At 45.1% G+C, this 16,889-nt stretch overlaps 1 protein-coding gene across 17 annotated transcripts in view; it reads right to left on the bottom strand.

Annotated features, from left to right (window-relative positions):
- MRTFB (myocardin related transcription factor B) overlaps positions 1 to 16,889 on the bottom strand; it is a 266,743-nt gene that overhangs the window by 49,568 nt on the left and 200,286 nt on the right. For 15 of the 17 annotated variants that reach the window (XR_012896130.1, XM_075899337.1, XM_075899334.1 and 12 more), the window contains 2 exons: positions 12,152 to 12,313; positions 11,113 to 11,297 (listed from right to left, as the gene is read on the bottom strand). Coding sequence is in view for 16 of the 17 variants with exons in the window: in XM_075899337.1 (XP_075755452.1) it covers positions 11,113 to 11,297; positions 12,152 to 12,313 (347 nt within the window). In the remaining variant the exon portion in view is untranslated. The remainder of the gene's footprint in view (positions 1 to 11,112; positions 11,298 to 12,151; positions 12,314 to 16,889) is intronic. The other 2 variants (XM_075899342.1, XM_075899343.1) reach the window with 1 other exon arrangement.

Consider the following 16,889-nt stretch of genomic DNA (forward strand, 5'->3'; position numbering starts at 1 on the left):
TCCAGTTCTCCCCCCCCCCCCCAGCCAAAACAGGACTGTTGATATATTTTATATTCTAATAAACTGTTAGTCTAATTTTACATGTCTCTTAAGTGAGGGGGTTTGCCACTGCTCCCCTTGAGAATATTCTACTGTCTTAAGACTTTCTCACTGAAGGTCATAATAATAGATCAAGCCTTTATACAGGATCATAAATTTCACTCTCTGAAAGGTTTTCCTGATACTCTGCCAAAATTTTCATCCTCTTATTTTCTTCCCATTCCCCAATTCATATCCCTTGTAACATGCCAAATCATTATTTTCTCTCTTTTGGATACTCCTTGTCTCTTAGCCACGTTCTACAAAACAACATCCATCTGCGTCAACGGATGGGGGAACTTGATGGGCAAGCAGTGAAAGGGGACCAGTCCCACTAGCCAAGAAGGGATATACTTGCCTAGGGACAATAGGCAGTTCTTCCACGTGGGAGCTGCTGGTACCCATTGGCCAGCTAGGGAGAGAGGTGCTGACTAGCCAGCATTCCCCAACTCCCAGGATTTAGCCCAGCATAGGCACAATAACAAGTCTTTTTCAGCTCTGTTCCAGCAGCTTTGCTGGGGAATAATGGGCTTGGGAGTGCAGCTCTGATGGGGGAAGAGGTGCTCAGTCTTCACAGGAAGGGAGATCAGGTCAGGATCAATGACAAGCAACAAGAGCAGAAGAGTCACAAGGGGTACGTCTAGACTACAGGCTTCTGTCGACAGAAGTTTTGTCAACAGATACTGTCGACAAAACTTCTGTCGACAAAGAGCGTCTAGACTACATTGAGTTCTGTCGACAAAGCAAGCTGCTTTGTCGACATGGTAGTGTAGACGCAAAGGACAGTTTACATGCAATAACACCTTCTGTCGACAGAAACGTTATGTCGACAGAACTCAGTGGAAATGTGGACGCAGGTATAGTTTCGTCGACAAAAGTCCTCTTTTGTCGACAAAAGTCTGTAGTCTAGACACACCCAAGAGGACGAGAGCAGCTGGGCAGAAGCCAGGACAGTTCACTGTGGAGAATCAGAGGAATGCATTTCTCCAAAATCAGGTCCTGAACCCTTTTACAGCAGGTCCATGTCACAGAGTCCAGATCTGCATTTGCAGAAAGTGAGGGTCCAAGCCTCACTGAAACGGACAAGGATGTCGAGAAGTGGGCGAGTAAGCCTGTGGCTCACTCCTGTAACCTGCCAATAGGGGAGAGGAGCTAATATGCATCAAAGAAATGTGCAGACAATTGTTTGTGTCCTGTAAAAGGCAAAATGAGCACCACTAAAAATCCAGGGCCTGCAGCCAGGCTCCATATTTACATACAGGTATGGCAGCTTCCTAATAAGTTATCCATTCAGTGCGGGACCAAGAAAAACTTTGTGGTACCGTGGTCTTGACCTAGGTAAATTTGGTATTCATTCTTTCAGGATGGGGGCAGCTGCAGAGGGTTTTGGCCTATGGCAGGAGCAGTAGGACACTGGAAATAAAATTTTACAGGACTTATATCCACCCTTATGAAAAGACGGCAGGGAATGGTAAAATCTAGCTAACCCAATGTGCTTGCTTGTTTCAGAAGTTACCCTAAATACACATTTAGATCCATGAGCGCTTTATCATAAATTGGGCCCACAAGAGGGCAGCCAGACCTCAGATATCTCTGAAGAGGCATAAAGTGGGATTGGCTCATGCCATTTCTACACATAAGGACAGACCAGGGCTAGGATCATGTGGATAATGATAGATAGATAGATAGATAGATAGATAGATAGATAGATAGATAGATAGATAGATAGATAGATAGATAGATAGATAGATAGATAGATAGATTAGATAGAAAGAAAGGGGGACAACCAAGATATTCCTCGAGAAAGAGGGTTCAATGATACCTCATAGGGACATCTCTTACAATCATCAGAGATGATGCACACCTGTCAGACGGAAGTGCTGACATATGATTACAGAATGTGCAGACACAGACTGAGCCAGTGTTAGGACTCTAGGTGGCATAGTTAGGCTGTGAATGACCAAGCTAGTCAGTGGAAGCCCCTGTGGCTGGTTTCTAGGACAGTTAAGAGATGGGCCTTGGGCTCATGTCATCAGGTAAAACTGTGGCACTTGAGGACTGAGATCCCCGCCATGCTGCACCCTCTGTGTCTCTTGCAGCAGGGAGGGTGCTAGGACTCAGAGAGATCTGGTGGGGGAGAATAGGGGAGCCTACCCACATTATAGGTTATATGATAAGGAGCCCTGGCTGTAACCCTTGCACTGGAACCAAGTACGGTACATGCATAGCTAGCACCCATCCCCTGTGGGAGGTTCTGACGGGTGGGGTCAAAGCTGATGGGGAGATGCTGGTGGGTGCTCAGCATCCACCATTTTTTAATGTGGGTGCTTGGAGCACCCCTGAATCAGCATGCTTGGGGAGAAACTAATATATTCCTCTGCTATCAGCTCTTTGAAGCCACCAACTAGAAAGGTGCACATTTATTAGTTCAAACTAGGGATGTTAAAAAGCAGGTAATTGGGTAACTGTGTAACTGCTGAAAATTTCAGAAGTTACACGGTTACATGCACCTGCAGCACAGCATAGCAACCAGCTCCCCTGGGAGCCAGTGCACGCCTGGGTGCATACCAGCTTCCATCTGCTGGTTCCATTCCTGGGGAGCCGCCCTGCACTGCTGCTTCTGTGTCAAAGGTAGCAGCATGGGGTGGCAGCCGGTTCCTACCTACCGGCCCCACTTCTGGGGAACTGGCTACTGCCCAGCGCTGCTGCCTCTGATATAGCCCAGGCTTATTGGTTAACCATGCAAACAGTTATCCTAATACATCCCTAGTCCAAACTAGATTCTCCAGGGACCAATGGACAAAGAGAGTAATAACCTGGCATTCAACTGGTCTGAACATTCCTAGTGTGGAGTGGAAGGGACAGGTGTGTTCTGAACTGAAGCTGGAATGAACAGGTAATCACAAGGGTTCCCTTTGTATAGGTTAGAGCATTGCTCCTGCCAGAGTCCATGATAGGGTTAATTCTGGTAAACCTATTAACATGTATATAGTGCATTTATCATTTTTAATGTTTTCCCTATACAGTTTTTTACCTTAGGCTGTGTCTAGACTACATCTAACTTTCGACAGAGGGATGTAAATTAGACACTTCAAAATTGCAAATGAAGCGGGGATTTAAATATCCCATGCTTCATTTGTACAGCTGCGTAATGGTCCTCTTTCGAAAAAGCGCCATTTTGAAAGTAAAACCATGGTCTAGATGCAGTTCTTTCGAAAAAGCAGGCTTTTTCGAAAGATCCTGCACTCCTCAAAAAATGAATGGAATTTTACAGAATTGGCCATCGACAAAGTTTTCTTAATAGCGCAAGGTGAAAAGCAAACATCATCCTACCTGCATGAAACAAGGTCTACACCCATCAGAGAGCAATGACACAAGGAACTAAATATAAAGCGGCACTCCTATGTAATTCCCTGGCTTAGCCAGTCAACATTTCTTTTTTTGGCTGGGGTGGGGGAGGGGTAGTACACCTTTTTATTAGTACTATTAAAAAAAACCAAGCCAAGACAAAACAAACCAACAAAAACCCCAAACAAGGCATGCAATTTCACTGATACTAGGAACCAAACTGCTCTCTCTCTCAAGCAGACATTGTGTTATCTGAATAATCCCACTGTCATGATGACAATGAGCTGAAAATTGAAAGGGCTGCTAATGATACGAAACATGGAGCTTGATGAACTCCTCATGTTTATAATAGTTCTAAATGGGATGGGGAAGCAGGAAGAGGGAAGCACAAACAGTGTCCTTCACTTTCTTGTAATGTTTTCTAATTTAACAGGTTTTAATTGAGGATTGGTTGCTACATCTCTGTTTCTTAAAAGACATACGTATAGACAATGATAAAAGAAAAAATCTCTTATTTCCCATCACAGATGTATTATTTCTGCACTTTTTCTATTCACTGAAAGTAAACATGCATCAGATTAACAGCGGATTTTGAGTAAATTAGGAAAGTACTCATTTTACATTGCTTCATCAAGCAATGCCATTCAATGTTCAGAAATTGTCTTGAAGAAAATTATTAGTAAGTGGCAGTGTTGTTATAACTAGACACATTTAAAACAACTAGGTCAAAATACCTGATCCTTACCAAATATAAACATGTTAGGAGAAAGCAAAATGACTTTTTAGTCACTACTCAATCTGCTCTAAGGGTCATAAATGTTTTAGTTCTCTAAGGCCCAGAAACACGTACAGGAGGAAGGAAACATGGGCAGGAGGAAGTCTTCAAAGAGTCCTGACTATATTTCATTGCTTTTAAAATATTCTTTATAATTTCTGTTGTAATAAAATGCAAAGTTTGTCAGAGGAACTTAACAAAGTGAAAGATCAATATCTCAAGTTCATGTTTCACAGCTGAATTTATTCTTATATTTCGAAGGAACATGAAGATAACCATCTGATTCACCCTGTCGCAGAGCTGTTTTTTACTTCTAGATGTATATATAGAAGGCTATGTCTACATTGCAGGCTTTTGCTGGAAGAGAGTAGGCTAATGAAGCGCTCATTTGCATTTGTCGTGCTGTCATTTGCATATTCTCTGCCAATGCTTTTTGCGCAAGAGGTTTTTTGCGCAAAAACAAGAAGTGTAGACGGCTCCGTTTTGCACAAAAACCCCTTTTGCAAAAGATCCTTATGCCAAAGGAGGCAGAGAACATGCAAATGTTAGCGCTACAAATGCTAATGAGCGCTTCATTAGCCTACTCTCTGCCGGCAATAGCCTGCAGTGTAAACATAGCCAAAGAGCATGAAATGCTGTGTAAAATCAGCAACCAGCTTTAAAGCCATATTTGAAGAGCTTTTCAAATCAGTTGTAAGTACTCTGTTGTTTTGTTGTTGCAGTCATGTATCTATCTAACACTTAACACTTGAATGGTTTTTGGCATACATTACTTTGATTATTTTTATTTAAGTATTCATAAGGAACCTAACTCTTCATTTACTGATCTGTTTTCATGTGGTTTGTTTTCATTTCACTCAACGCACATTACATTTTCTCCATATGGAGCCTAATTCATGTCTCAATTTGCACCCCAGGAAGCAATGCATCGTACATGATGTACACTATGAGCTGTCTCAAATAGACATGTTTTTCTTGAAGCTGATTTTTGCAACCTTTTTTGCATTTTATTGTGGCGGTGGTCAGGAAATAGGTTCAGAATAATTCCAGTTTTTCCATGTTGCAAAGTAGCTGCAATTTTATGGGTGTCATGATGACCATATTAAAAGTCAATTGCCTCAGGTTAAAAAAATAAGTGTACCAGTACAAATTGAGTTTAAACAAACAAAAAGGAAAATGTTGCAAAATGTTCAGTTTTACATTTTGTAATTTCAAGGAACACCCTGAGCTCCATATGAAGTCCCTCTGAAAATCCAGCACTAGATTATAGCTATCAACCAAAAGAGGTATTAACTAATTAATTAATACTCATTACTCGGGCCATTAAAATTGTTACCTCCTTATATCTTTCCATAACTGTAAAATAATTCGTATTCACACTGAAAATCATTATTCGTATTCACACTGAAAAATCGAAACATGTTTAAATTAGAGAAGATAATTAAGAATATATGAATGTAAACATCAGAAAAAAGTCTTTATGCACATAAAAAAAATGTGCAAGATAGCGGGTTGAATGTTTAAGTGCACCACGATCTAATAAGGATGAGGAATGTAAGCGACTACTCGAGTAGTTGACTACCCAATAAGCTTAGACTTATCAGGTAGTCAAGTGACTACTCGACTACTCATTCCCCCCAGCCCTTGCCTCCTCTGTATCAGAAGCAGCAAGAGAGGAGGGGAGGGGGGAGAGGAAGCAGGAGCTGGTGCTAGGGGAAGCTGTCTTAATAGCCCCCAGTAGTGTCTCTGCAGTGTGAGGGGGAGGGCAAGAGAAGCAGAGCCACAGATGTCCTGGAATCACTTGCACTGTGGCTCTGCATTTTAAAGGTAGTAAAGAGTCGGATGACTCTTACTGCATTTAAAAGGCAGAGCCACCACAGGGGCAGGTCTGGGACCCAGCGTAAGCCGGGATTTATGAGTCCTAGATTGTGCTGGTTTCCAGACCTACTACCACGTGGCTCTTGCTACATTTAAAAGGCAGAGGCACAGCGGTTCGGGACCCGGTGCAAGCCAGGACTGCTGAGTTCTGGTTTTTGCTGGTTACTGGACCTACCCCTGCTGAGGCTCTGTAGTACAGGCAGTCCCCGAGTTACGCGGATCCGACTTATGTCGGATCCACAGTTACGAACGGGGCCGTCTCCCTGGTCTCCAGCAGACCAGGGAGAGGAAGCAAAGCGGCGGAGCACGCGGGCAGCTGTCCGCTGCCCGCGTGTTCCGTGGCTTTTCTCCCTGTCCCCCTGGTCTGCAGACCAGGGAGACGGGGAGCAAAGCAGAGCAAAGCCGCGGAGCCCGAGGGCAGCAGGACAGCTACAGTGAGTCTGGGCTGTCCCGCTGCCCCCGTGCTCCGCGGCTTTGCTCCGGATGCCTGTGGTACAGCAGCTGGGGCGCTGCCGGTTGGTCCCGTAGCGCCGCTCTGGGCGCTACTGGACCAACCCAGCAGCACCCCAGCTGCTCTGCCCCAGGCGTCCTGATTCAGCCACTGCTGGTCAGTTTCAGCAGCAGCTGAATCAGGACGCCTGGGGCAGAGCAGCTGGGGTGCTGCTGAGTTGGTCCAGTAGCGCCAAGGAGTGGCGGCGCTACTGGACCAACCCAGCAGCATCCCAGCTGCTCTGCCCCAGGCGTCCCCAAGTCAGCCGCTGCTGAAACTGACCAGTGGCTGACTACAGGAAGCCCCTGCCCCGGGCTTCCTGGAATCAGCCGCTTATCAGTTTCAGCAGCAGCTGACTTGGGGATGCCTGGGGTTCTTAAGTTGAATCTATATGTAAGTCAGAACTGGCGTCCAGATTCAGCCGCTGTTGAAACTGATCAGTTTCAGCAGCGGCTGAATCTGGACGCCAGTTCCGACTTACATACAGATTCAACTTAAGAACAAACCTACAGTCCCTATCTTGTACGTAACCCGGGGACTGCCTGTATAAATGTAGCTGGAGCTGGGCTGCCTGCACGCATGGATTTGTAAAGAACAAAACATTTGTAAAGAACAAATCTGTAACAGCCAACATGGATTTGTAAAGTACAAATCATGTCAAACCACTCTGATAGCTTTCTTTGATAGGACAACAAGCCTTGTGGATAAGGGAAAGCGGTAGACATGGCATACCTATACTTTAGTTAAGCATTTGATTTGGTCTCGCATGACCTTCTTATACATAAACTAGCTCTACATGGGGCTACTATAAAGTGGGTGCGTAACTGGCTAAAGAACCATTCTCAGAGAGTAGTTATTAACGGTTCACAATCATGCGGTTCTGTGGGGTAGGGGTCGGCGAGGAACAGCGTGGCGTGGGGTGAACCCTCCGCCGTTTTGCTGCAGGACCAACCCAGCAGCACCCCAGCTGCTCTGCCCCATGGCTTCCCCAAGTCCGCTGCTTCTGAAACTGACGAGTGGCGGACGTGGGGAAGCGGCAGGCAAAGCAGCTGGGTTGCTGTCTGGTTTGTCCCGCAGCACCACCCCTCATCCCCCTGCTCGGCGCCCGGCAGCACCCTAGCAGCTCTGCTCCGCAGCTTCCCCAAGTCCGCCACTTGTCAGTTTCAGCAGCGGCAGCAGCGGAGTTGGAGAAGCGGCGTGGAGCAAAGCAGCTGGGGTGCTGCCGGGTGCGGAGCAGGGAGGTGAGGGGCGGCGCTGCAGGACCAACCCGGCAGCACCCCAGCTGCTCTGTTCCATGCTGCTTCCCCAAGTTCGCTGCTGGTCAGTTTCAGCTGCAGCAGCAGCAGCAGACTTGGGGAAGTGGCGCGGAGCAGCTCCAATTGTCTGGCTGGCCGGAGCACTTCTGGGTTCCAGTTGATGCCGGACTATCGGGGGTGCCGGACCACTGGATGCCAGACAATTGGAGTTTTACTGTAGTACTACTTTGAAGCTACTGAATCAAATCTACATTTGATTTTTGTACATGTATTTTTTTTAAATAAACTTAAAACCAATTATCTTATTATAGATGAGTGTAATGGTGCATCTGATAGCTTTCTTTGATAGGATAGCAAGCCTTGTGGATAAGGGGGAAGCAGTGGAATTGGTATACCTAGACTTTAGTAAAGCATTTGATACAGTCTCGCACAACCTTCTTATCAATAAACTAGGGAAATACAACCTACATGGGGCTATTATAAGGTGGGTGCCTAATTGGCTGGATAACCATTCTCAGAGAGTAGTTATTAATGGTTCACAGTCATGCTGGAAGGGCATAACAGTGGGGTTCCACAGGGGTTTGTTTTGGGACCGGTTCTGTTAAATGTCTTCATCAGTTTCAAACATACAGAATGGGAAGTGGCTGCAGGAAGGAGTACTGCAGAAAGGGATCTAGAGGTCCTAGTGGACCACAAGCTAAATGAGAGTCAACAGCAGCCGTGGGGAAGGCACGAGCCCTTTGAATAGAAGCAGTTGAAAGGGCTCGCTCCATCCTGGCTCCCAGACAATGCGCCAGAGGTGCTGGGGATGTAGCAAACCTTTTCAACTACTTCTATTTAAAGGGCTTGTCGGGAACTGCTGCACAGGGTAGATCAAAGAACTAGGCAGGCTGGATCCAGCCTGCTGACAGGCTTTTGTCCTCCCTGATCTAGATGATGCTTGGTCTTGCCATGCAGGTAGGGGACTGGATTTGATGATCTCTTGAGGTCCCTTCCAGATCTAGTGTTCTATGATTCTATGATCTGCTAGTTTTATTCTTTTTAGCATTTCAGGTTTCCTTGCTTTAACTCTTCTTTGGAGAATCTAAGTTTTATATATAATGCAAGAAAACAAATGAAAATCTAGGTTATATGAGAAACAGCAAGGTTGTTTTTGTTTCTTAACAGTGAGTATCTACCTTACTTTAAAATTATATAAATATAGAAAACAACATATTAATTAGCTCCATGATCTTTTCTGGAGACACAGCATCAGCTCCCCAGCTAATGCAGATTGTCATAGCTCCACAGAGGGTATGTCTACACTACCCTCCTAGTTCGAACTAGGAGGGTAATGTAGGCATACCACACTTGCAAATGAAGCCCGGGATTTGAATTTCCCGGGCTTCATTTGCATAAACTGGGCGCCGCCATTTTTAAAACCCCGCTGGTTCGAACCCCGTGCCGCGCGGCTACACGTGGCACGAACTAGGTAGTTCGGACTAGGCTTCCTAGTCCGAACTACCTAGTTTGTGCCGCGTGTAGCCGCGCGGCACGGGGTTCGAACGAGCAGGGATTTAAAAATGGCGGCGCCCAGTTTATGCAAATGAAGCCCGGGAAATTCAAATCCCGGGCTTCATTTGCAAGTGTGGTAAGCCTACATTACCCCGCTAGTTCGAACTAGCGGGGTAGTGTAGACATACCCTGACTGACTTCAATAGATTTACAATGGTTTATATATCTGCAGTAGCAACTGCAGTTAACCATTACTCTTATAGATGAAAAAAACTTACAAAACGAGTGGTTCTGTAGTACCTTACGGTATGTCTACACTAGCTTGTTAATTCGAGCTAGGTAGGCAAATGAGGGATTTAAATATCCCAGGCTTCATTTGCATTTTCCCAGGCGCTGCCATTTTTAAATCCCCCTTAGTCCGAACTCCGTGCCCGCGGTTACATGCGGCACGGAGTAGGTAGTTTGAATTAGGATCTCTTCACTTAATTAATCTTCCACTATTTGATCTGAGGAAGTGGATCTGGCCCACGAAAGCTCATCATCTAATAAACCATCTTGTTAGTCTTTAAAGTGCTACATAGTCCTGTATTTTGCTTCAGCTACACCAGACTAACACGGCTACATTTCCATCACTAAAATCAGAAGTTACCCAAACACTTTTTCAAGTGTAACAGCTAAGAATGGAATACTTCAGGAACCGATCTGTTTTCTCTTTTCTGTGTGAAGGAAAGTTGAGTGAATGTTGCCTACTGTATTATTTTTAAAGTACTTTCCGAATGTTTATTCATATTGACTGCAAAAGACGTTCCATATACTGTATTTGTATCCTGGATTGAGGTTTAAGGTTGATGTGATGTGAGAAAGGCCTGCAAGGTGTAGGAATCCCTCTTTCTGATTTTTTTGTTTTAAACAGAACAGCGATCTGTGGGTTTAGATTTAATATTTTATGGTTTTTGTTGCCATACTATTTTTATTATTTGTTCAATGTCCTAAGTACTACAAGGTAGGTGGAGGGACAACTATACAAAGTTATCATTGCTTTTATGAGTGTGGAGGAAGGGTACGTGGAATAAAGGGAAAAGTAAAATGCAAACCTTATATAATGGTGGGAGGCCTGGGAGGTCTTGTTCACTCCATCTGTTCCTCTACTATGTTCATACAGGCAGGAACCAAGAAGTCCCACTAGTTCATTTCTGAGTAAATCGGATTTTAACCAGCACAATCATTTAAAAAGAATTGTTTTTGACACATCGCTTAAGTTGAAGCCTGTTATTTTATCAACATGAAAAGCAGCCTACACAAACAGTACTGAGAGTTTTTAAAAGCTTAAATCAGCCTACTTTAGTTTGGTTACCTGAAGGTATTGGGTTGCTTGGCAGTGTGATAATTGAAAACTGGTGGTTAAGAGGAGGAAGTATTTCTGGAGTAATATATCGCTTAGAAAGAGGGACAGAGATGGTTGCCAGCAGGAAAGGTACAATAAATATAAATGAAAAAATAAGGGAAATAAAAGAAAGCTGAGAACACAACTAATCCTCTTTATTTGTTCCCTCCTTCTAATGTAGTATCTTTTGGCTATGTTTGGGGCCTTCAGTACCTCTCTGATCAAATATTTACTCAAACATTGATCAATAGTATCTAGAATGAGCACCATTTAAGTGAAATACCACAAATATTCACTGAAAGTTAAATATGTCATGGTAAATGTGCTTTTTTAAAAGTGCTCTCTTTACTGAAATATACTACTACAATATATAGGTTGGTGATTTGTTTCTGACATTTATAAACTGTACCTGTGTAATAGAAGTAGTGTTTGGTGTTACCGACGATGGCGAGTCACTTGTTTTTGGCTCACCAGGAGATGCTGCTGAACCCTGGGATTCCTGACTAGCAGGCTGATCTGGAGATAAAGCATCACTACTGTCTTCATCAAATGAGTAATCATCCAAAGCTTGGGGATAACTCTCTTGTCCAACTGCTAGGATGTTCACAAAAAATAAACTCTTTACTTTCAAAAGTCAATATTTAACTAGCTAGAGAAGTCAAGAAATGTTGGAACTCAACAAGCATACTATTGTTATAGCTCAATATTTTTGTACGTAAATATTATTTTTAATACAATCAAAGTCATCTTAAATGATATTCAGTGGTCCAAAAACTGGTTACTTAGAATGCATCTACACTGCACCAATAGCTCGAAATAAGCTACACAATTTGAGCTACGCCAATTGCGTTGCTTATTTTGAGTCAATTTTGAAATAGCTTATTTAAAAATTTGGCACTGTCTACACTGCATTTAATTTGAAATAAATCACTATTCCAAAACATCCCTTACTCCTTATGGAATGAGGTTTACAGGGACATTTTTGAAATAAGATACAGAATAGCTATTATAGGATACCTCCGGTATCCTGAAATAGCGCTGCAGTGTAGACGTAGGCTCAGTGTGGATGGTCTTCTCAGAAAGAATGAAAACAGTTACGTTCAGTATATCTGAGGCTACAGTGGGATGGTCCGTTAAGATGGGAGGATTAAATAAGAGTAATTTATGTAGCTTCAATTAATTTGTAATCATTTTTAATAATTAAAAGATTCTCTTGTGTAAAACAGAGTATAAACATAAGCTTTATACTCCAATCCAGTTAAAACTGGAGTTTGAATAAATACAGTATTACTTTGCTCAACTTAGTGCTAGTAGGCTGTAAGCACTATAATACATAGCTAATTAAATAATTTTTAAAATTGACCTTTACTTCACAGTTAAGATTCAAATTATTAATTTTTCATATTGCTTTACTGATAGCAGATCCACATTGTAGCTCTTCTACTCGCCTATAATTGCTTCTTTAACACTGGAGTCTACAGGAAGGATGTTCTTTTCCACCAGTTCCATAGGGCCAGGCCTCTGAGCAATCTTCTCATTCAGATCATCTGCCAGACGAGCTCTCTTCAGTTTCATCTGTGTTGCCTGCAATGAGGGTTCTGCAAATGTCTCTAAAAGAGATAAAACTTTTAATAATTCTATAAACTATTTTGTCTCATTTTAAGACCACCAAAATAGCATTTATTCTTCATGGCCATACCTTCACGCATGTCAAAAACTGTAGCACTCTGGTAAATCATTTTAGCCCTTTTCTGGAGAGTCATTTTGTTATAAAAATATCTATGTAGTCCTAACCCAGTGGTGGGCAACCTGTAGCTGGGGCTCTACCTGCGGCCCGCAGACTCCCTCAGTGCCCCACTCCCGCATGTGCCTCTCATGCACCAGAACACCAGAGCCCCACACTTCCTACTCCCCCTTCCCTCCCCGCACAGCACTTTTGGAGGAGCTGCGAATCCATCCCCACTCCTCCCTCTCCCTTTCAGATCTGGAATAACACAAATCAGCTGTTTGCGGTTTGGGAGAGAAGGGGAAAAGTGGAACCAAAGCATGAATCAGGTGATTTGTGTGCTCCAAAAGTGCTGGGAGAGAGGGGGAGGAGGTAAGTGTAGGGCTCTGGTGCACAAGAGGCGCATATGGGAGAGGGCGCATATGGGGGGGGGGGGGGGGAGCAAGTAGAACCCCTGCGGGCTGCTGTGGCCTACCTATGTGAAGGAGAGAAACTCATGTGGCCAACCACCATTCAGGTAGCACACTGCTGTCCTAACCTATCCTCAGAATTAATATTAGAAAAGAAACACTTTAAATGGATCTTATTTTTCTTGATTATAATATACACCCACAACTATTTAAATAAAACAGTTTTAAAGACTTCTTCAGACATCGCAACAATGTCTGTTTGGAACATTTTTAATAAAAGGTAAACATTTGAAAAAAGGCCAACTCAGAAAGACTTTCTGGTTTTAGGAGGCTTTCTGTTTTGTTTTTTTATGATAAATTTACTCAGCATAAAAAGATAAAATTCAAAATTTAAATTAAAAAACGTACAGCAAGTAAACAAAAGTTGTACTTAATAATAATAATAATTAATTTTATTATTAAATTATGATACTGCCTTGGGATCCCAAATTATGACCTCATTGTCGTAGGCAATCAAGAACCCTGACCCATCGTCAATTTAGGGTGCAATTTGTAGCTACAGAAGCTACACAACATAAAAAAAGTTTGTAATATTTGCTGTAAACTACAACAGACTGGCAGGATTCCAAAATGCTGTTTATTAGTACAAGCAGCTTTATCAATAGTGACCTATTAGAGAGGTAATATCAGATTTTGAATGTTTGATTACAACAAAGTCCTTTTTTCTGTTATTGAAATACAGGCAGTCCCCGGGTTACGTACAAGATAGGGACTGTAGGTTTGTTCTTAAGTTGAATCTGTATGTAAGTCGGAACTGGCGTCCAGATTCAGCCGCTGCTGAAACTGACCGCCATTTCTGACTTACATACAGATTCAACTTAAGAACCCCAAGTCAGCTGCTGCTGAAACTGATCAGCCGCTGATTCCAGGAAGCCCGGGGCAGAGCAACTGTGCCTCGGGCTTCCTGTAGTCAGCGCTGGTCAGTTTCAGCAACGGCTAACTTGGGGACGCCTGGGGCAGAGCAACTGGGGTACTGCTGGGTTGCTCCAGTAGTGCCGCTCCTCGGCGCTACTGGACCAACCCACCAGCACCCCAGCTGCTCTGCCCCAGGCGTCCTGATTCAGCCGCTGCTGAAACTGACCAGCAGCGGCTGAATCAGGACGCCTGGGGCAGGGCAGCTGGGGTGCTGCCGGGTTGGTCCAGTAGTGCCCAGAGCGGCGCTGCGGGACCAACCGGCAGCGCCCCAGCTGCTCTGCCCCAGGGTCCACAACAAAAGCCTGGTCTGCTGGGGGGGGGGCACACTAGCTGCGCCCCCCCCCAGCAGACCAGGGACACGGGGAGCAAAGCCGCAGCGGCGGGGTGCCTCGCCTCTGAGGCTTTGCTCTGGCGTGGGACCCGCTTTGCTCCCGGTGCCCCTTGTCTGCTGAAGACGGTCCCCAGCAGACCAGGGGCACCGGGAGCAAATCCGCAGCCGTGGCGGGGTCCCGCGCTTCTGAGGCTTTGCCCCGTTCGTAAGTGCGGATCTGACGTAACTCGGATCCGCGTAAGTCGGGGACTGCCTGTAAGTAAAACAACTTACAATTTCTTTCTTTTGCTAGGACCAATAAGAAGATAATACAACTTTGCATTTGACTGTAAGCAGGGGCTGAACTACTGCTTGCTATCAGCCAGCTAAAGGAAAGAGGTGCTATGGGGGTGGGTATGCTCACTCAAATTGGTTAGGAGCTTCAAGGGGGTAGCCGAGTTAGTCTGTTACAGAAAAAAAAAATGGTCTGGTAGAACTTTATAGACCAACAAAACATGTAGATGGTAACATGAGCTTTCGTGGGCACAGCCCATTTCTTCAGATGATGTGGGCTGTGCCCACGAAAACTTATGATATCAGCTACATGTTTTGTTAGTCTATAAAGTGCTACCAGACCAAATTGGTTAGCTCTGTTAACTGTTGATATGTAAATACAGCTCATGCTAGGATGGAGAAGGAATCCAAGGTGTGGTTATGTAAACCCAATTCAGCCAGGGCTGATGGAGGATCCGTTGTTAGAATGGAATGTGATGTAGTGTAACTAATTTGGGTTGTTGTGGGGGTCACAAATCATGCTACTGTACCCCGAAATGTGGGAACTGTAAAATATGACACGAGTGCTTGCAGTAGAGACACCATCATTGTAAGAGGTCTCAGATGAACAAGTCTCCCCCTTCCAGAGTTGAGTGAACTGAGTTTGGTGGTGGGAGGGAGAAGAAGGGCTTGAGACAGCCTGCTTCATGCTTGCCAGGAGTGGCTGGCGGGAACGGCGGGTGGCTGTTAGGAGTGGCAGCTGGCGGCCAGCGGAGCGTCTGGCAGGAAAGATCGGTGGGTGGCTGGCAGGAGTGGCGGCAGGCGGTGACAGCAGACCACAGGAGCAGCACAAAGGTGGCATGGCCTCAGGCTCAATGAATGGAGTCATCAGGATGTTGTGTCAGAGTCTGCACTGACTGGATAGGGCTGTAAGTGGGGTGTTTGACGTGGGGTACGGAGAAAGTTTGGGTAAATGAACAGAACCTTTACATTGTTGGACTAGTGAGCCTGTGGGGCAAAGGACATTGCTCAATCCATTTGAGCTCGGACGGTTACTTGTGAGGGGTTCGGAACTATGTTTGTGGTATTTTTCTGAGCGAATGCCATGTAACTTCTCTCCCCCTTTCATTAGAAGTTTCTTTTCTACACTCAGAGTCTGTGCTTGCGAGTGGGGAAGCATTGCTTCTCAGAGGCGCCCAGGGGTGTGTGAATTTCCCAGGCTACTGGGTGGGGGCTCGAGCCGGTTCTGTGTGAGATGGATGAAAAGGGACCCCTAGATATTGAACCCAGCCCTGGCTGCTGCTGGCACTACCTGACAGAAGGGTTACATTTTGGGGGCTCATCCAGGATCACTGGGTCAGTACCCCTCGCAAGCACACGTTGAGTGATTTGCTAAGTGGGAAATAATTGTGTTGTGTGTTTGAGGAAATTACTGTTTGTATCATGGCTAATTTGTCAGGTTTGTTGGGCCCTGGCTCAGAAGTCTCTAGCTCAGGGGCAGCAGCCTCAGCCAATGACTGGGCAGAAGCCCTGGGGCAGATATTGGAAAAATGTGTGCTGCCCTATGCTAGGGCCAGGTCCTACTGCAAGTTAAGGTTATTTCCTGGGGAAGAGGAGTTCGACACCTGGCTACAGCACACCACTGAAATGCTAGAGCAGTGGGCTGTACCAGACAGAGAAAGGCAAAGATGTTTAGTAGAGAGTCTCAGGGACCCAGCCTTAGATGTGACTTGCACCTTGAAGCTGGCTAAGCCTGAGGTCAGTGTAAAGGACTGCCTAGAGGCCCTCACTCACACCTTTGGAGCATAGAGGGCCCTGAAGACAGTTACTGTAATTTTCGCAATGCTAAGCAGTGCCGGCGAGAGAAGGTCTTGACCTATATACAGAGGTTGGAGAGGCTGCTACAGAGAGCTGTCATTAGGGGAGCAGTGACTGCTGAGCAAATGAACCAGACCAGACTGGCTCAAATTGTAAGAGGAACTCAGTATTACAGCCCAATTCTACTTTACCTCCGGCTAAGAGAATGACAGGAACACCACCCAAGTTACTCCCAGCTGATAAAAGAGGTCAGAGAGGAAGAGGAAAGGCAGACTGCCAGTGAGCTTTGGGAGGCCCAGACACCTGAGCCAGCCAGCACCGCACCCCGAGAAACAGCCGGCGTGCTGATGGCGAATGCCAGAGAAGACCTTGCCCAACAAGTTCAGGTCCTGACAGAACAGATGGCTGAGTTTCAAAGAGTCATTGACCAAGCAAGGATTTACAGGGAGAAGGAGCCTCAGGCTGTGGTGATGGAGAAGTCAGCACCTGGAGCCCCCATCCCACTCAGGCAAAGGAGGAGAGGACCGTTCTTCTGCTACCATGTGGTCAAGATGGGCACAGTGCCGCCAATTGCCAAAATGAGGAAAATCCCAGCTTAGTTTATGGAAAGCTGAGAATCAATTGTGAGAGGGTCTGGGGATAGAGGCCACCCAGGCCCACATGATTTGAAGGAT

This window comes from Pelodiscus sinensis, chromosome 16 (genome assembly GCF_049634645.1).
Source record: "Pelodiscus sinensis isolate JC-2024 chromosome 16, ASM4963464v1, whole genome shotgun sequence".
NCBI classification, from domain to species: Eukaryota; Metazoa; Chordata; order Testudines; family Trionychidae; genus Pelodiscus; species Pelodiscus sinensis.